We start from the raw sequence: 21,655 nt of genomic DNA on the forward strand, positions 1-21,655 counted from the left end.
AATTTCCATGTGCCTTTTCCGAAATAACTTTCATAGCCCTGTTTGTCAAGAGCTATACCTGATATTAGGTTTAGACGAAGATCTGGCACATGACGGACATCCTTCAATATCATTGTACTCCCGATATTTGTTTGTATTTTGATATCACCAATTCCAACTATCTCACAGGAAGAAGTGTTCCCCATTTTCACTACTCCAAAGTCTCATGCTTTGTATGTTGTGAAGAAATCTTTTCGGGATGTGGCATGGTATGATGCTGTAGTATCTACCACCTATTCGTTTTCTTCTTGACTTGAGACGTGAAGGCATGTCTCTTCTTGGATGGAACAAATGACTACCTCTCCGTGGGTAGTGACTAATGCATCTCCATCCTTCTGCTTCAACTGCTCATTCTCCTTATGTAATTTTCTGCAGTTCTTCTTTAAATGGCCCTTTATTCCACAGTGGTAGCACGCATATGATGACTTCCTACCATCTGTGGATTTTCCCCTACTCTTGCTTCTGCCTATCCTCTTATCTTGACTTCTTTCATGTTGTCTTCCTCTTTCTGTAATAAGGGAATGCGACTCACCATGATCAATGTCCTTTCTTCTGGCTTCTTCATTAAATAAGGCATCCTTAACCATAGACATGGTCAGATTTCCACTAGGAGCTGAATTATTGAGAGAGACTACCAGCATCTCCCAGCTATCAGGAAGAGAACTAAGAAGTAGTAGGGCTTGCATCTCATCCCCGAGCGGCATGTCAACAGATGATAATTGATTTATCAAGCTCTGAAACTCACTGGTATGCTCGGCAACTGAAGTTCCGTGCTTTAACTTCAAATTTACCAAACGCCTCATCAACAAGGCTTTGTTCCTAGCGGTCTTGGCTTGATACATCCCTTCTAACTTCACCCAGAGGGCATACGCATTTGTCTCTTGTGCAACATGATGAAAAACGCTATCGTCAATCCATTGTTGAATTTGACCGATAGTTTTTCTGTTTAATTTCTTCCACTCTACTTCTTTGGTGGAATCGGGGTTCCTACCCTTTGCTTCTATGGGATCAAACAAATCTTTACAACTGAGGAGATCTTCCATCCGAGGTCTTCATAATGTGTAATTTGTGGCAGTAAGCTTTATCATAGCTCCAGATGATGATGACTCTTCCATTATGTCTTTAAAATGGCTTGGTCAAAATTTTGGAGCAGAATCTCACCAAACGGAACTCACCAACGCGTCCGGAATGGTGAAAAATGGTAGGATTGACTCTTCTTGGGTCAAAATAGGGCCTCCAGAAAATTTTCAAAATTTACACCAAACTTTTGGGGTTAAATCGAAAATATACTGAACTTGTGGGGCAGATTTATAATTTCAGTAACTTCAGGGGTTATTTCATAAATTTCTAAAATTTTATGATGACGTGGCGCTGACTAGATGTTGACTGGATGCTGATGTGGCGCTGACTAGATATTGACTGGATGATGACGTGGCGCTGACTGGGCAATTACTATTCATCATCTTCTTCCTTGGGCAGAAGAAAAAAAAATTGTCATAACTTCTTCGTTTTAGCTTTGTTTGGCCTCTGGAAAAATTGCGTTGAATTCGTATCGACGCAAGGAATCTAATGAAATGATCAAAACACACCGAAGATCACGTTCTCGAAAAACGTAAATCCGGGTTGAAATTTTCAATGTTCCGATATTTCTCGATGAACACAGAATCGAGGGCTCTGATACCACTTGTTGTGATTCTCGGATCAATATGAAGATTATTTGGGAGGAAAAACAACTCTATTTCACAAGAATAGAATTACAGAGAATTTACACCAAGAATTTCTCTCTACAAAAAAAAACCTCACCAAACTCTCTTTTTGTTCTCATAATCTCTTCCTGGATTGTATTTCAATCTCTCTGGATTGATCTTTTTGTGTAAAATATAAGGCTCTATTTATAGCCTTAAAGAAGGTGGTTGATGGTTGAATTCTTCATTCAACAATGGAGGCTTCAACAATGGTGGCTTCTAGAATGGGTTGGTGGCTTCAACAATGGTGGGCTTCTAAAATTGGTAGTTGGCAGCAGCTGAACTTATCAGATGACGTGTGAGATTTGTTTCACTGAAATATTATGTTTATTTTGAAAAATATAATTATGTAACTCCAATTTTTAATCCTAGTGAACTTCGATTCTATCAAATTCACATGATGATTACTAATTTTTAATCCTAGAAAGATGGCTTGATCAACTAATCACGGGCACTTAATTAGGCGACAAGTTGCTTGATCCGTCGCCTCACATGCTACTCGTTGTAGTCAAATGGTGTCATGCTAAGTAAGTTAATTTTATGAATGCAAAATATAAGTCTTTTCTTTTCTCTGTTCTTTTCCTCACTTCCACCTTAGCAGTTAACACTTAGCAACTACTACCGTCGTTGCGGAGGTAAAAACTCTTTCATCGTTAATTAAAGGTTTCAAGTTCAAATATTAAATATGAATCTTATATTAGGAAGCATGTTATACCTTAATGTGAGAATTTTCAATGCCAATTCAAATTTAATTGGGCCACAATGCAAATTTCAGACACCATCAATGAGAACCAAACAAAGAAGTTAGCAACTATTGATCCAGTGATACAGTTACATATACATTGTGGTGTTTAGGGTTGATTAACTAAGGTGTATGCATGTGTGACATGACAATGAGTAAATTAAAGAACATATTTCCCTTGGACTTCCAAATGTTTTATATATTCTTAATTCAGAACACATATTTTCCTCTCCCCCCCAACCCTCCCCTTTCTTTTGATATCCTCAAAAGATGTAGTCTTTGAATCTGAGTGTGGTCACGTCTATTGTCTTTGGTTCAAAGTTCAAACCATATATGTAATTCAACAAATTTTAAGAAACATTTATGTTAAATTTTTATACTAAATTTGCAAGAATTACAGTAAAAATGATAATGAGTACAATAATACTATGTATTCATTCACTTAAATCTTGAATATGTCTCTTCATTAATATTATTTCCTGACATCACTGCAAATAAGACAATTTCACGATTAGATTGTAAAGTAGTTTCACTAAGTGTTTTTTCAAATCAGTAAGTAGTGTCGCTAATTTATTATTACCGTCACTTAATGTTAAGATGAAACATCTCATAATAATTTGCTAGAATATGAAGCAGAAACAAAGAAGATAAAGGGGATTTTATCTTGTATGGAAATGAAGAAGAAGAAGAAGAAAGGTTTTAGACATAGCAAAAGGACTTCGGAGCTTTCTAGATAAATGTCGTGTTTTATCTCTTTTATATTTTGCTCATCTGATTATACACGTGGAAGCATCTCAGCCTTTGAAGCTATTTATTTTGGGTCATTTATATGGCAAATCCAATAGTACAGAAGAGGTTATGAGAGCACATGTTAGGGAATATTTTAGTTTTTCTGTTCTAGTATTAGGGAATAGGAATTTAACAAGTGTACAACATTATTTTATTTTTACATTTTCTTTTGGCTAAATTACTTGTATGAAGAGAGGCAAGATATTGTGAATACATCATCAAAAAAATTCTACAATTCTATTGTCTAATTTCTACATGGTATCAGAGCAAGAATAGCTCGATCCTTCAATTATTCATCAAATTTAATATCTCAATCTTTCTTTAATCTTCATCCATGACTGGAACAGAAGTTTTCCCAACTCTCATTGCTACTGGATCGACCCGCTAAATAAAGAACCTTGACTCCAATCATCCTTACTTTCTTCATTCTTCAGATGCACCTGTGATGAGTCTCCTCAATGTACCCTTTGATGGCAGAGTCTCCCAGATTGGAGGAGATCCATTCTCATTGCTCTTTCAGTCAAGAACAAACTTGGCTTCATCGATGGCATTTGTGTAGAACCTAAGCTTGACTCAGCAGATTATCCTCTGTGGAGCAGAGCTAATGATATGGTGACTTCATGGCTGCTTAATTCACTGTCAAAGGACATAGGTGACAATGTCATATATTCAAAAACAACAAGGAACCTATGGAACATCCTGGAACATAGGTTTGACCAATCAAATGGGGCCAAACTATATTAGCTGTAAAAGGAAATTTCAATATCAGTTCAAAGAAATAACAGTGTTTCAAGCTATTTCACTACACTCAAGAAACTATGGGATGAAATGGACTCACTAAGATCTCATCTAAATTATTCCTCTGATTGTGTATATGGTGGAAAAGCTAAAGTGGCTAAGTTCTTAGAGGATCAAAGGATTATTCAATTCATCATGGGGCTCAATGATGTGTATGCTCAGGCTAGAGGAAACATTCTCATGATGAGTCCACTCCCTAGTATGGACTTTGCATATTCATTGCTCCTACAAAATGAGAACCAGAGAGGCTTTTGTGAATCTGGTGAGTCCTCAACTCAACTCAGATGCATCTTCATTCATGGTAGGTGCACAAGGAAAGGTTGCACTAAGGTACAACCAAGGACAAATGGTATGGAATCCTTCATCAAAATCTAGAAATAATCAGCAACAAAAGACTAAAGCTAAGAAGGCCAAATATAACCCAAATGTCAGCTGCACTCATTGCATGAAAACATGACATGTTAGGGCAGATTGCTACAGGCTAATTGGCTTCCCAGATGATTTTTTATTTACCAAATCTAATAATTATCAGCATGCAGTAAAAGGGAATACAGCAATGGGAGGACATGACAATGAAACCAACCCAAATCCTAACAATGAAGGGGTTGTAGGAAGTCAGAACCAATCCTTTAGCAAGGAACAAATTTCAGTACTAGTTAATATAATCAGACAGGTTCAAGGGGGTAATGCAGGAAATACAGGATCTGAAATCAATGCCAATGCAGTTACTGGTACTATTCTTAAGTATTCAGGAACATGTTTGGCAATGTTTTAATACTAAAGCTTGGATCATTGATTCAGGGGCATCTGAACACATGTATTTTGATTCAAGTTTCTTTTTAGAATTATCTCATCTTCATATACCTGTTCATATTATCTTACCTAATTCTTTTCAAGTATATGTCACACACATAGGAAGAGTTTCCATTCAAAATGACATGATTCTTAAAAGAGTCCTCTATGTTCCATCTTTTAAGTATAACTTACTATCAGTTCATAAGTGAAGAAAGAGTTTGATAGAATTAATCTGCTTTCTTTGGCGAGCTCACTGGAACTCTTTTCATTTCAGTTCAAATGCTCTCTTAATTTGACATTCAGTGGGTGTGTCTTACAGGTCCCTTTAGTGAGGAGGGGGCAAGCTTTTGGTGAAATTAGAGAAGGATTGTACCTGCTGAATTCTTGTTTCCATTAGTGCAGAACCTACTTCTTCTAGTCAAAATGTATTTTCAATTCCAAAAGGAAATCATTCCAGTTTTATTTCCAGTACTGTTTATAGTCTAGTGCATATGTCTATGAGTGTAGTTTCTGATGTAATCCAATGACATGCTAGATTGGGCCATTTACCTTTTGAAGTAATGAAATCTCTTAATTTCATTTCTTTTCCTTCTTCTTTTGATTATGTATGTGATGTTTGTCATCAAGCTAAACAGACTAGACTTCCTTTTCCCATAAGCCAAATCAAGACAAATGAACTATTTGATCTTATACATATTAATACTTGGGGTCCTTTCAAGTCTAACACTTATAATGATTATAAATATTTTCTAACTGTTGTAGATGATTTTTGTAGAGGGACATGGACTTTTCTACTCAGTTTAAAAGCAAATGCATTCACAATTCTAAAATCATTCTTTGTCATGACAGAAAGGCAGTTCAATATTACAGTAAAGAAGGTGAGATCTGATAATGCCTTAGAATTGGGAAGAGGATCACAACAATCTGACTTTCTGCTTTCACAAGGGATTTTACTTGAAACTTCTTGTGTAGGGATACCCCAACAGAATAATATAGTTGAGAGGAAGCATAGACATTTACTAGAGGTTGCAAGGGATTTTTTCTTTCAATCCAAAGTTCCCATACAATATTGAGGTGAGTGTATTCTAAGTTCTAACTGCAACCTACTTGATTAACAAGTTCTCTTCCAGAGTACTTAAGAGAAAGACTCCCTATCACATCTTATTTAGGAAACCACCAGTGTATGATAATCTAAAGATTTTTGGATATTTGTGCTATGCTTCTACTTTAGCTCACAACAGAAGCAAATTTGATCCTAGAGCACGTGCATATGTTTTCCTGCGATATTCACTACATCAAAAAGGGTACAAGCTTTTAGATTTGAAGATAGAGACTGTCTTTATGTCTAGAGATGTGAAGTTCTATGAGAATTATTTTCCTTTTGTCACCATACCTACACCACAAACTCATCAGTTGTTTCCTCCAACTCTACCTATCCCAGACACCACATTACCTGATTCCATGTTCTTATCTCCTTCCTCTCCTTTATCATCTACTTCACCCTTCCCTAGTCCTAGCAACACTGCTTCTCCTAGTACCAGCCCCATCACACTCCCTTCTCCTAGGTCATTTAATTTTTCTTCTCCTTCTCCCACTCACAATCTTTCTAGTTCTCCTTTACCTAATGATCTCAGTTCTAGACAACCCTCAACTGCTCATAATCTTTCCTCTCCCACATCTGCTCCTAGTACTAGTATTACTCTCCCTATACCTCCTCCACCTATCAGAAAATCTGAAAGGATTTCCCAGCAGCCTAGATATCTAAAGGACTATGTATGCAATGTGATTTTTCTTTCTGACATTACTTCCTCTTGTTTCAACCATGCCTCTCATCCCACTACCCTATTCTTTATAGCTTTATCACTCAATAATCAAAATATTTTAAGATCAGTATCTTCTATTTCAGAACCTCACAATTATACCCAAGCTTCTCAGGATGCAGGTTGGAGAAAGGCTATGGAAGCAGAGCTAGCAGCTCTTGATCTTAACAATACATGGGATGTTGTGGACTTGCCATAAGGCAAGAAAACTTTACCTTGTAAGTGGGTCTACAAGGTAAAGCACAAATCAGATGGTTCATTTGAAAGGTTAAAGGCACGATTGGTGGTAAGGGGGGATATTCAAAGAGAAGGCATTGACTATTCTGAGACATTCTCACCTGTGGTCAAAATGACCACAATCAAATGTCTCTTGACTGTGGCAGTGAAGAAGGGTTGGAAAGTGTCTCAACTTGATGTCAATAATATATTTTTGCATGGGGATTTACTAGAGGAAGTCTACATGAGGTTTTCTGCTGGCCTATCTCCACCTAAACCTAATCAAGTTTGTCTTTTGAAGAAATCTCTCTACTGATTGAAGCAGGCCTCTAGACAGTGGTATGCAAGACTAGCAGGTGCTCTTAGTTTCAAGGGATATTCACCTTCCCTAAATGATTATTCTTTGTTCTTCAGACAAAATGAAGGTCTCATTTCTATTTTAGCAGTTTACGTGGATGATATTCTACTTACAGGGAATGACTTTGCAGAAATCAACCATATTACTCATTTTCTCAATTCAGAGTTTAAAGTCAAGAACTTGGAGGACATTCACTATTTTTTAGGGATGAAAATTATCAGAGAACCACAAGGTTTCATTATCAATCAGCGGAAGTTTATTTTAGAATTGTTAGAGGAATTTGGTTGTTCAGGAGCTGCTGCATCTTCACCACTTGATCCTTCCTCTAAATTGCACCTTGATTTGACACCCCCGTTGCCTGACCCTACAATCTATCGACGCCTTGTTGGTAAGCTCAATTACCTCGCAAACACCCGCCCAGATATTTGTTTTGTTGTGCTCACTCTATGCCAGTACATGCAAAAACCCTCAATGTCACATCTTTCTGATGGGCTGCGTGTTTTGCGATATTTGCATTCCGATCCAGCACAAGGCATCATTCTATCTGCAAATCCCTCTCTTGATCTGCTTGCTTTTTGCGATGCCGACTGGGTTTCTTGCAAGAATTCTCGTCGCTCTGTTAGTGGTTTCTTCATCACTCTAGGGGGAGCTCCAATTTCATGGAAATCGAAGAAACATGTATCAATTTCATTATCCTCTGTTGAGGCAGAGTATTGCTCCATGAGGCGTGTCACTGCAGAGATAACTTGGCTAGTTCGTCTCCTCACTGATCTCTCTGCTCCTCCTACTTTGCCGGTCACAGTCCACTCAAACAGTCAAGTGTCCATATATATTGCTCATAATCCAGTTTTCCACGAAAGAACGAAGCATGTGGAACTGGATTGCCACTTCGTTCGGCAATAGTACCTCTCAGGTTTAATCACTCTCTCTTTCCTTCTCTCGAAGCTTCAGCTCGCCGACCTCTTCACCAAACCTCTAACTGGGGTTTCTCACCATCAGATTTTGCCCAAGTTGGGGTTTTTCTCTTCATCCTCCAACTTGAGGGGGATGTTAAGATGAAACCCCATTGTGAGCACGTGATTTTTGCTTCACGGAAACTACTCCAAAAGAAATCGGAAAAGAAATAAAACAAGTTACCTTCGGGTACAATTTTGAGGATTTGTGTGACATTTGATAATTGTTTTGTCCGTAAATCCTCGCCTTGCTATAGTTAAAAAATACAAAAATACATGTTGCATGCATTTAGGAAAAATGGTACATTTAGGAATTAATTAACCATGATTTGGTTTTTAAAAGCGAAAATCACACAAATATGCATTTTTATTCTATTTTCATGGTAATTTTATTAAATGTTTTAGTTCGTGCGGTAGTTGTTGTTAGGTGCTAATTAATATTTGTGTAGTTTAATTTTGGTTTTTAGGAATTTTTGTTTAATTATAAAAAGGAAAATACCGGATTTGGGCCAAAATTTAACTGAAAATCAGGCCCAAACCAATTACAATGACCCAGTCCAAACCAGATCTCCAGGACCTCCCCAAACGACGTCGTTATAGCCTATCAGATATGGACCGTTGATCAAATAAATCTAACGGTCCAGTTCATCTCCCGTTTAAATTGAAACGACGCCGTTTAGGTGCGCCTAATCAGAACCATTCATTTCATTTAATCCGACGGATTCAAACCACCCCCAGATGCCCGACCCATTTGGCCCCGGACCAGCCCGACCTCTTTTTTAGTGGAACGACACCGTTCCCTTTAAGTGAAGGGATCCTGGCCCTCGATTTCACCTGATCCAACGGTCAGGATCTGTTTTCCCCCTCCGTATATAAGGCCTCACCCTTTACCCACGCCCCCAAACCAAACCACCCCTTCGCCTACTGTGCACCATCATCCCAAACAAAAACCCAAACCCCTCATTCCAAACCCTATCCGCCACCATACACTCTCACCGTAAACCCGACAACCACGACGCCACTGACCACCAAAATAACACCCCTGATGCACCCAACCACCCTGAACACGAATCCATTAGCATCTTGCTTCGTCTCAAATCTTCGTTTGAAGATTCGAGCAAAACCCCGATCTATACCAACCCACCCCAGATTCACACCGGTCACTACCCTGGATTCACTCGTGACCAAATCAAGTTTGGTTTGGTCTGAATCTACCCACAAACCCTCAAGCCCTAAATCGGACTGTTCAAACCCTAGAACGTAAGAACTTTAGGAATTCGGCCAGTTTAAACGGAGGGTTGGGGTCTAATAGACCTTAATCGAAGTGTTCTCGGTTGAGAACACCTCGTTTAAAGTCTGTTCGACCTCAAATGGTCAAATCTAGTTCAGGCCTGGGTCTTTCGTTGTTGAGCTTCCAAAGTGAGTTTTCCTTTTCTTTTCTATTTTATTTGAATGATGTTTATGTTCGTTAACATGATTAGTTAGTTTGATAATGTTTCTGATATTTCCTTTCAATTTTTCTCCATCTTCGTAAGAACTTTTTATTTGGTCGGTTAGTCTTCTGTCTATTGTTAAATACGTATGGTGAGATACATATTCGATTTGATTAATATCATCGAATAGATAATTCATATATATTCCTTATTTCGTGCAAAGTTGTTGAAGGCAGTTGATGCCCTGTTCATGTTGTTTGTTTAATCGACTGATTGTTCTACGTTATAATTAGTATAGTCGATTAGATAAACGTCGTTTATTGGTTTTATAGGACTGAATGTTCAAATATTCTGATTCGTATAACTTTATATGATTGATCGAACCATTGTCGTTTAGCTGATTGTTTGACATTATCTATGAATGGTTTGTAGCTACAGTGTAATAGCTAGAACTCAGTTTAGGGCAGCTTGAGTTTGAACTTCCAGAAGTTCAAAATTTCAGGCTGTTGAAGCAGGGTAAAATAGTAATACACAGGGGTTAAAGGGGTAGTTTGGGGGTGTGAAAAGATCAGAAATGGTTAGTTTAAGTTAGGCTGACAGTAGGGTACTGAAATATGATTAAACTAATACAATAGTGGGGAACAAAACTTAATAGCATGGGGTAATTGAATATTATAATCTCCCCATACCTCCCGGGTACAAAAACCCATGAGAGGGCTGTCAGGAGGATGAGCATTGGTGATTAGTTTAAAGGGGTAAGGGCTGAAGGGATCAAGGCAGCTGGTGCTTGCCTACTTTGCTTATAAATAGGTTGGCTTTAGAACAAAAAGAGAGGTTTTTTTGGGGGGGCTGAACACTAAGATTTTAGAATTTTAAAAGCTCTTAGATGTTGTTTTTCTGAACCTTCACAAGTCAGAAACAGGCTAAAAGTTGAACTGATTTTCCCAGAATTAAAAGAGTTAGTTTGAGGGATAAAAGAGGTCCATTCTGCTGCATCCTCGAACCTCAAGATTGCAGTTGGTACTGTTTTATTGGGTCTTCTGAGTTTCCTTTTTTCACTGATTCTGCTGGAGTTCTGTTAGTACTCAAAAATTTGCACTGGTTATTGGTTATTGTTAGCACTGGTTATTGCTGTTTGGTTTTCTGAAATTACTGCTGGGTTTCTCTTAAGTTACTGCTGAGTTTTGGTCTGTTATTGGGCTATCTCTGTTGTTGTTACTGGTTTGGGGTTGTTCGACTGATTGTGTTGTTATTTTCTGTTGTTGCTGTTGCTGTGTATGCTACTACTGCACTGATCATTCCTCTTCTTCTTTTGCTTTCCTATACCAGGTACAGAACTGATACATTGGTCAATGTAGGTTGAAATTTGAAGCATGAATACAAAAATGAAGAGTTGAAGTTATTTTGAATTCGCTTTAGAAATATACTGAACATTAGTTGTATTAATGACAGTTTACTTTCTCTACTAGAACCATGTTGTTAGTTGTGATGTAACTGAACCTTTATACATATCATTTAGTTGGAGAACTCTATGTTTTGCTTATAATTAAAAGGGACTAATATTGCAGTAGCCCTGTTCTGTTAGTTCATCATTGTTGTCAAGAAGCATGTTAGGTATCCAATAGTTACTTCTTTAAACAAATAGCCTTTTTTTTAATTGGTAGGGATATTGCTTGATCAAACAAGCAGTACTTTACATTTCAGCCCCCTTATAAATGTTGAACATGTACAAAATGGGTTAACTAGGCCAAATTGGAATAAAGATGGCCCAGGTCGAGTTTCACGTTATGCACATTGGGCCTGGGCCCATGATATCTAAATGACTGCCCAGGCACGCGGTCATGTTCCGAATTTGGAAAATCATATTCGGAACCCGACTATAACTAACTTGTAAGCATGTAAATAAAGTTGGACCGTTCTTCTTCTTTCATTATTAGAGACAAACTCAATAGAAAACATAGTCGCTATAGGACGACCTTTTAAATAAAACGAGACGAGCCTCGCCAAATAAAAATGCAAATTGCGGGGCCTTCAATAATTGGTCATAATAAATACTTAGAATTTGGGATGGACTGTTTAGTGAATTTCACTGCCTTCCCCAAAGATAATAACGCGTTAGACTCTTTAGGCGCGATTTAATTAATCTTACCTTCTTAAACTCGGGTGTGCATTTCATGCGACCCAAATCCAAATCCCAAAACATTGAATAAAATATGTTCCGGATTGCGGGTGAATTTCATGTGACGCAATCCAAAGACATGTTTTTTTTAAATAATGTTCACATTCCTTAAAAAATATAATGAAAGTGGTAAAGAGTTAAAATTTGCACATGAGCTCATAATTGTATAAAATCAGATAAACAAGCCGAATGTGACAGTTGAGCGACCGTGCTAGAACCACGGAACTCGGGAATGCCTAACACCTTCTCCCGGGTTAACAGAATTCCTTATCCGGATTTCTGGTGCGCAGACTGTTAAATAGAGTCATTATTTTCCTCGATTCGGGATTAAATTGGTGACTTGGGACACCCTAAATCTCCCAAGTGGCGACTCTGAAATAAATAAACAAATCCCGTTTCGATTGTCCTTTAATTGGAAAAACTCCTACGCCCCTCGCGAGGGCGACCGAAGGAGGTGTGACAGCTCGGGCGACTCTGCTGGGGATTATTTGACCCAGAACCACTGGTTCAGGGTTAGAAATTCGAGTTAGATAAATTGTTATATTTGGTTTTATCTGATTTTGTTACATGTTTGGGCTCAATGTGCTAATTGGTTGCCTTTTACCGCTTTGATATTACGTGAACTGTATATAAACTGTGCCGAAATCCATCTCCTCTCTGAGTCATCCGAATCATGAAGAAGGGTGTACTTCGTACGACTTCTTTTCTGTATAGTGTCAAATCCCAATTTAGAACGAGGTTCGGACAAGTTGCAAAGTCGGTGAAGCTTCTGTATTCCCGGTACGCTGCCCCCCCTCGGCTCGAGTTGTCCGCTCGGGTAAGCCAGGCCTAGAACAAACACCCAGGTTCTGAACCTAGAATAACTCAACTTCATGCCGGATCCCTAGTAGGAATGGTTTTCTGCATCATGTGCATGTTGACTTAGGGGACTCAACACAGGGGTTGGGTCTGTCTAGGGCTAGCAACTTGAAATGAAAAGACCATCCTGATGCATCCTATTCGTTTTCTGTGCATTTATTTGCTCGGGCTTGCATGTTGACCGGCTTCTGAATCTCGGGAATGCTAGAAATTTAAACAAAATAATAAAAAAAGAAGAGAAAAATAGCAGTTGAAGAGTTAATTGATGATTTTGGAAAAATCAATACCCAAATACTGTCGAAACTCTGCCGAAATTTTGAGAAAATATTTTATTTTTAATATAGTTGTTTTATTCAGAAAAAAAAGAGTCTATCATTTTTAGTTTGTCTGGTCTGCAAAAATGGAAAATGAAAAATAGTTTGTTCTGTTATGGGAAAAGAAAAGAGTCTTGATTTTTGTTTCAAAATAGTTTATTTGCCAACGGATGCGAAATAGGTTGTTTTTAAAAAGTTTTTTTTTATTTTCATTTATTTTGCTTGAAATGTTTCAAAATAGTTTGTTTAATTGGGCGAACTACGCCGGTTTGATTCTCACCGGATGTGAGATACGTAAGCAGCCCTAATCTGGTCCAACCTCCCCTTTTGCTAAAATAACCGAAATATGTCAAATGCTAATTTCATCAGAAAAATAAATCAAGTCAGGTTGTTTTTCCATAAATAGCCGAGTATTCCCGAAAGGGACGCCGGAAGGCTGAATTTGCATAAACAACCATTTTTGTGATTTTTTGACCGGTAGACCTACACAGCCTTAAAATCTTCGTCTCCGAAGTGCTGAAAGGTCGTATCTGAACACCAAGCCCTTCATTTTCAATTAAAAAAAAGAATGGAACATAGAAAGTTTTGTTTTGAGTCGAATAAAAGTTTTTCCTTCTTTAATCACCTTAATAAATGTGCAGGATGAGCACAAATCAAAATGAAACGTTCTCAGTCTTTAGCGAGGTCCCTCTACAACTCCACATGTGATGGAATGATCTGGAAGGCGATAGTAAAGAGATAGTGGGAAGAATTTTGGGAGATTTTGTCAATCTGCTGAATATCAAGCCAAGGACAGATATCCTCGAGGCTCTAATACCGTTCTGGGACACAACCCGCAATGTATTCCGTTTTGTTGACTTTGAACTTTCACCTAAACTAGAGGAAATCGCCGGATATGCGGGATTGAATGGGAAATTAAGAGGACAATATTTACTTTCACCAAGACCAGTATCTCCGCACGAGTTTTTGGATTTGCTAAGCATTAGTCGGAAGGTGCAAAATGATGATTTGTCGAGAGGATGTTGTGCTCTCCAATTTTTATATCAACGGTATGGTACTTCTCAGGGTTTTGAAGAGCGAAACCTCGGACTAATTCATGCTGGGAACAGAAACAAGTGGGAGGCGAGGCGTACTTTGGCATTTATAATAGCATTCCTGGGAATCGTGGTCTGTCCCCGCGAAGATAAAAGAATAGAGATAGGCCTTGTAGGGATGGCTGATGTTGCAATCAAAAGAACTAACAGTACTGTGGTTCCTTTGATTTTGTCCGAAATCTACCGAGCTTTAACTATATGCCGAGAAGGAGGCAATTTCTTCCAGGGATGCAATCTGTTACTCCAGATGTGGATGCAAGAACACCTCTATCACCGAGCGGGATACATGAACCACGGGTTAACCGAAAAAAACTGTATCAGTGGTTTGAGAAATTAATGACAGGCATTGTATTCCCCGAAGGTGTCGAAGCATGGCTTACATGATTGAGGTCAACAACAGCCGACCAAATTGAATGGGCATTTGGGTGGTTGTCTGATACTGAGGTAATATACATGGCAGCCGAGGAATGTCATATTCTTTTGATAGGACTTCGCAACATCTAACCGTATGCCCCTCATCGATTATTGCGCCAGCTAGGAAGATTTCAAGTAATTTCCACTGATGAGGATCTAAGCAAGCACGCCATTGAGCTGAGCCCAGGAGTCGTATTCCCCGAAGGAAAAATTAGAAAGATGTGGCACGAATGTAGATTCCTTGAGCCCAAGACTATGGTTCGAGAACTGGCTAAGGGTGAGGTAGACCCAAAGTACGATGTTTGGTTCAGGAGAAGGTTCCAGATTCATCAAAGACCTGCTAAAAGAGCTCACGTCTAACAATTTACGGATGATTCGCAGGAACAGTGGGGCTGGTTAGTGAGAGAGGAAGGCTACCGGGCTGAAATCGGGAAGCTGAAGCGACAAGTTGAAAGGCTTATATTTGAGAACAACGTGCAAGTCGTCTCGGAGCAGGGTGAAAAGAACAAATTAGCCAAAGAAAACCAGGCACTGAAAGTCCGAATTCTCCAAGTCAGTAAGAGTAACAACGACCGACAGAAACGTCGCTCCGATAAAAGGTTGATAGTAGAGTTGAGAAATCAAGTCAGCAAAAGTCGAGAAGACTTGGAGAGATCCGAGGCTTGCATAGAAAGAATGCGGGTCAGATGGGAAAAAGGAACGATGTCACGGAGAAAGCATCTACAACAAGTCATAAGGGATTCTGAAATAAGCATTGGACTGTTGAGAGAAACAAACTCCACTCTTCAGGAGCGGGTCTTTAAACAAGCCCGGGATGCCCGGACAGATAGAAGGTGCTGTTATGATTTAATGGCCAGAATGGAAGAACGAATGGAGAGGTTTCAGGATCGACTCACCGACAATGCTCGAATACTGGGACTAAAGAACCGACGAATAAAGCAACTGTTCGTTGAAAGGGACAACATCCGAGGAAGGATTGATGAGATTGGGCACTGCATCTACATGAGATGCCTAGCATGTGAGAAAATACCTCGTGATACCCTTCTTGCCTCCATCATGGGCAACGCCCACCGGATCATGAATGAGTTGAAGAGCTTGCAGAGAAGTCTTACACCGAAGTCCGCGGAAAGGCCGAACGATGCCTCGCGAGCACCTAAGTTGGAATCTTTAATGTATCCCTAGTTCGAGCCTTGTTTGTTGGCTTTATGGGTCCATTATCTTCCCATATGTTGTTTTTTCAAGTCAGGTTAAAAATTTTGGAATCTGTATTTTGGCTATTTTCGTCATTTGAAATCAGTAGTTTGTAATAGCAAATTTTGGTGATGAATTGAATGATTTCAAAAAGAATTTTGTGTCCTTACTTTAGGGCAGAACTACGCTCGGTCTGATTCACGCGGGGACGTGATACGTAGGCAATCCACATAAGATTCGACCACCACTAAAAAGAAAGAAAAAGAAAAAAAGAAGAAAGAAAGGAAAAAAGAAAAGAATAATAGAGAGAAAAACGGGGGGTTCCCAAAACACTTTAAAGGCACAAATAAAGCAAGCTGGGATGACGTATGCGGTTGAAGCAAAACATGTTAGAAATGGTTAACTACTTATGAGCATTGCATCCCCAACGTGCTATTACCAAATCTGTTAAACTCTAATGCTAACAAGTTTGTTGTTTTCCCAAATACCAGACAGTTAATTGTTAAAGCGTTCTGGCAACACATCCTTATCAAACCAGATCCAAGGGACCTGTACCAATAATCATGACTACTTCAGAAAACAGTGCCGAGGAAGAAAGGCCAGTAAGCCAGTTGCTGAAAGAGGCAATGGAGAGATAGAGAGGATGAGATTGGAGATGAATGCGATGCAGTTAGCCTTGGCTAAAGTACAAAAGAGCCCTGAGCCACTAGGGCATATGCCAGAATACCCTCACTCTGGCCCTTCAACAAGCCTCCCGAATCACCGATATTATCAGGAGAAAAGCCCCTATGATTCCCAAGCTCCACCACCCCATCAACCTTTCCCACCACCAAATGTTCCCACTTTTATGGGACCCACACCATCCACACTGCAAAGATCAACCAGTGAGCCGTTGTTTTAGGCTCACGATGCGCAGTACTATCCCCCTGAACCCATATTCAACGCACCAGAACCCCATACTTATAATCCACACCTGGAGGTCCCGGCGGAGATTGAAAAGTCGGTTAAGGTCCCAGAGCAGGATGAAGTAATGAGTAAGTTCAAAAGCCTAGAGCAATCCTTCAGGAGCATGCATGGATTGGGCAACCAGGTCAGCATGGCCTACAAGGATCTATGCCCTTTCCCGGACGTCCAACTCCCGGCAGGGTTCAAAATGCCCAAGTTTGACTTATACGAAGGGCACGGTGATCCTATGGCACATTTGCGGGGCTTTTGTAGCAAAATGAGAGGAGCAGGCGGCAAAGATGAGCTGTTGATAGCTTACTTTGGTCAAAGCTTAAGCGGATCGGCATTGGAGTGGTATACCAGGCAAGATCCCAGCAGATGGTACACTTGGGATGATCTAGCGCAGGTTTCGCGGGTCACTTTCAATACAATCTCGAGATAGTCCCTGACCGTCTCACATTACTGAGGACCGGAAAGAAGCCTGGGGAAAGCTTTCGCGAGTTTGGTTTCCGCTGAAGAGAACAGGCAGCTAGGGTTGATCCTCCCATGAGGGAGAAATGGTGGACTACTTCCTGCAAACGCCGGATCCAACTTACTTTGGTCACTTGGTGACGACGGTTGGAAAGTCCTTCAATGAAGTAGTAAAGATAGGGGTTATGATAGAGGAGGGACTGAGGTCCGATAAAATCCTGAATTACTCAGCGCTCAAGGCAACGACCTAGGCTATCCAGAGTGGCACGGGAGGTGCGCTGGGAAGGAAGAAGAAAGAAGAAGTCGCCACGGTTAAGACAGGCGGTTGGTCCAGGTCCGGCAAACCATACTACAACCAACCCAGACCCCACAGGCCAAATTATCCATACAGCCCACCACAACACTACTATCCACCTCAAGAACCACACTTCTCCGTGCACCAAGCCCAAATATACACTCAGCCTCCGATTCGCCCGCAATGGCACGCGCTGGTTCCCCAAAACACATATCCACCTCCACAGAACACATAACCTCCACCACAAAACGCCTATCCTCCACTAAGGGCATACAGGAACCCTCCAGGGGCGGGCTTTCGAGGAAATCAAGCTGCTAGAAATGACAGGCTACAGAGACAGAGAGCTTTTACTGAGCTGGGAGAGACCTATACCGCCTTGTTCCTCAAATTGAGGCAGCTAGGTTTGGTGAGTCCTATCGAGCCGAGGGGGCCAAACCCCCCACCCCAAAATTTGGACCGTTCGATAAGCTGTGAGTACTGCTCGGGAATGCTTGGGCACAATACCGAAAAATATTGGAGGTTGAGGTATGCAATACAAGATATTATTGATGCCAACAAGATCGAGGTCCAGACGTCGGAGGCACCCAACATCAACCAGAACCCCTTGCCAGTACACCACGAAGCTCATATGATCGAATTGGTGTACAAGGGAGTAGAGCCGAGGAAACCCTCACCAACGGTGATGATGATCCATGCCGCCCCGAAAGAAGAATCGACCGGTGGGGAAGCAGGGGTACAGTTGAAGGGGGAAGATGTCAAGCCAGTAGTAATATTAGGGAAAAGTCCATCCACCGCAACAAGGAAACCAGAGCCAACCAAATTGGTGGTATCGGGAACATCATCCACACCCGTAGTTGTTGTGAAAGGAGTCTGCAGGGAACCGGCCATCATAAAGCCGGTAGTCCAATTGCCAATGATTGATAGCAAGGCCGTGCCTTGGAAGTATAAAAAGGCAGTGGTAATGTATAAGGGAAAGCAAGTGGAGGAGGATAGTTGTGAGGCACAGGGGCTGACTCGGTCGGGATGGTGTTTTGCTCCCGTGGAGTTGAGAAGGTCCAACCCGGCAGTAAAAAAGAAACCCGTGTCAGAAGAGGAGGTGGAGGAGTTCTTGAAAAAGATGAAAGTGCAGGATTACTCTGTGGTCGAACAATTGAAGAAAACACCGGCCCAGATCTCGTTGTTATCATTATTGATCCATTCGGATGAACATCGCCGGGCCCTGATGAAGATACTGAATGAAGCTCATGTGCCCAATGAAATTTGAGTAAACCACCTTGAAACAATTGCCAACAAAATCTTTGAGGTAAACAAGGTAATATTCTCTGATGAGGATCTGCCAGTGGAAGGCACGGAACATAATAAAGCTCTCTACTTGACTGTCAAATGTGAAGACTCGGCAGTTACTCGGGCGCTGGTGGATAACGGCTCAAATGCCAATATTTGTCCATTTTCCACCCTGAACCAGTTAAAGATTGACCATGGTAGAATCTACAAGAATAGCATTTGCGTCCGAGGATTTGACAGAAGTGGAACGGCCACCGTGGGGGATATTATACTTGAGTTGACCATCGGCCCGGTCCAGTTTACCATGGAGTTCCAGGTATTGGATGCCGCAGTATCTTATAACCTTTTGTTGGGACGACCGTGGATCCACGCGGCCAAGGCGGTGCCATCTACCTTGCATCAAATGGTCAAGTTCGAATGGGATAGACAAGATGTCGTGCTGCATGGGGAAGACACTACGTGCACCATGAGAGGCGCCATTGTGCCCTTCATAGAAACCAATGATGACAAAGGTCCCTGAGTTTACCAAATTTTTGATGCAGTATCAACAAACAAGATTACCGAGGGTGAAAGCATTCCACACCCCAGGGTAGCTTCCGCAACCGTCATGATGGTTTTAGAGATGCTGGGTAATGGGTTTGTGCCAGGGAAAGACCTGGGGGCTGAGCTTCAGGGGATTGTTCAACCTATCTCCTTGCACAAGAATTTAGAGACCTTTGGATTGGGGTTCAAATCTACTGTGGCAGATGTAAAACGAGCGCGGAAAATGAAGAAGAGAGTTTGGGTTCTTCCCAAACCAATTCCGCGTCTCTCTAGATCCTTTATTAGAGCAAGTGCCAAGGGGTCACCGATCCCGAAAATTCTCGGACCATTGATTGGGATGGACGGGGATTTGAATCAGAGCTTCGAAAGGCTGTTTGCTGATGTCCATGTGATAGAAGTTGGAGAGGGTTCCAGCAGAGCAGACATACAGCTTGTGGGGCCTAAGGCCAATACCAACAATTGGACGGTTACTCCTCTTCCTACCCGGGGGGAGTCCTGGTAGTAGGCTTTGATTTTTCTTTCTTGTTTTTCGGATTATTCCAGGGTGTAATCCAAATCTCATTTTATTTTGTAAAGTGTGAACCCTGTTATCCCGCATTTTTAATAAAATTCTCTTTTCTTGTCTCATTTTAATTTTGTTTTGTTCTTTTCTCTTTCTGAACAGTTCTCTTTTTACTGGTTCTAATGACATGGCATGCACAACGGATCTTCGACCTAGTCTAATAAATCAATCTGACTCCGGCTTAATTATACGAGAGATCGGTTATGATGATGAGTCCGAATATGACGAGGATGAAGCCTTTGAAGAAATAAACCGAGGATTGTGCCAGTTCGAAGAGAAACCCAAGCCTAAGCTGAATGACACCGAAGCTGTAAATCTAGGGGATGCAGATAATGTCAGAGAAACCAAAATCAACATCCACATTGAGCCAAGCATCAGGGAGGAATTAATCAAAGCCCTCGTTGAGTTCAAAGATGTTTTTGCGTGGTCATATGATGATATACCAGGATTAAGCACCGATCTAGTGGTTCACAAATTGCCCACTGACCCGGCATACCCTCCGGTCAAGTAAAAACTGAGGAAGTTTAAGACGGATATGAGTGTGAAGATCAAAGAAGAAGTGACCAAGCACCTGTATGCAAAAGTTATTCGGGTCACTCGATATCCTGATTGGTTGGCCAATGTGGTACCAGTGCCGAAGAAGGATGGGAAAATCAGGGTATATGTCGACTACCGCAATCTCAACAAGGCAAGTCCTAAGGATAATTTTCCATTGCCCAACATCCATATCTTGATCGATAATTGCGCTGGGTGCAAGATCGGATCCTTTGTGGACTGCTATGCAGGATATCATCAGATCTTAATGGACGAAGAAGATGCGGAAAAGACGGCTTTCATTACGCCATGGGGAACTTATTGCTACCGGGTAATGCCATTCGGATTGAAGAATGTTGGGGCAACGTACATGAGAGCAATGACTATTGTGTTTCATGATATGATATACAAAGAAATTGAAGTGTACATAGATGATGTGATCATAAAGTCTTGGCGTCAGGAAGACCATGTAGTAGACCTAAGGAGGTTTTTTCAAAGACTTCGAAGGTATGATATTAAGCTCAACCCGACCAAATGTGCCTTTGGGATTCCATCAGGAAAGCTGTTAGGATTCATCGTCAGTCGACGGGGTATTGAGTTGGACCCATCTAAGATCAAATCCATCCAAGATTTGCCACCGCCAAAGAACAAAACGGAGGTAATGAGCCTGTTGGGAAGACTAAATTATATCAGCAGGTTCATCGCTCAACTCACGGCGACTTGTGAACCCATATTTCGGCTGCTGAAGAAAGATGCTGCGGTATACTGGACGACGGAGTGTCAAGAGGCTTTCGACCAGATCAAAGGGTATCTGTCAAATCCACCTGTGTTGGTTCCACCTGAGCCGGGGAGACCATTAATTCTTTATCTAACGGTTCTGGAGAATTCGTTTGGCTGCATGTTGGGGCAACACGACATTACAGGAAGGAAGGAGCGGGCCATTTATTATCTTAGCAAGAAGTTTACAGTATATGAGGTCAAGTACACTCAACTCGAGAGGACATGTTACGCCCTAACTTGGGTGGCTCAGAAGTTGAAGCACTATTTGTCCTCATATACTACTTATCTCATTTCCCGTTTGGATCCATTAAAGTACATTTTCTAGAAACCTATGCCCACCAGGAGGTTAGCAAAATGGAAAATTTTGCTCACAGAATTTGATATCGTCTATGTGACGAGGACGGCCATGAAAGCCCAAGCGCTGGCCGATCACTTGGCTGAGAATCCCGTTGATGAAGAATATGAGCCTTTGAGGACATATTTTCCGGACGAGGAAGTAATGC

General features: G+C 40.9%; 1 protein-coding gene across 1 annotated transcript; it reads left to right on the plus strand.

Moving 5' to 3' along the window:
* The first annotated feature begins 1,978 nt into the window (after positions 1-1,978).
* Positions 1,979-6,927, plus strand: LOC142161897 (uncharacterized). The gene is made up of 9 exons (XM_075217925.1): positions 1,979-2,080; positions 3,793-3,967; positions 4,085-4,375; positions 4,419-4,540; positions 4,646-4,844; positions 4,915-5,009; positions 5,228-5,277; positions 5,684-5,933; positions 6,028-6,927. The coding sequence occupies exons 1-9, from the start codon at positions 1,979-1,981 to the stop codon at positions 6,925-6,927; spliced, it is 2,184 nt and encodes a 727-aa protein (XP_075074026.1).
* Positions 6,928-21,655: the final 14,728 nt, after the last annotated feature.

This window comes from Nicotiana tabacum, chromosome 1, assembly GCF_000715075.1.
Source record: "Nicotiana tabacum cultivar K326 chromosome 1, ASM71507v2, whole genome shotgun sequence".
NCBI classification, from domain to species: Eukaryota; Viridiplantae; Streptophyta; class Magnoliopsida; order Solanales; family Solanaceae; genus Nicotiana; species Nicotiana tabacum.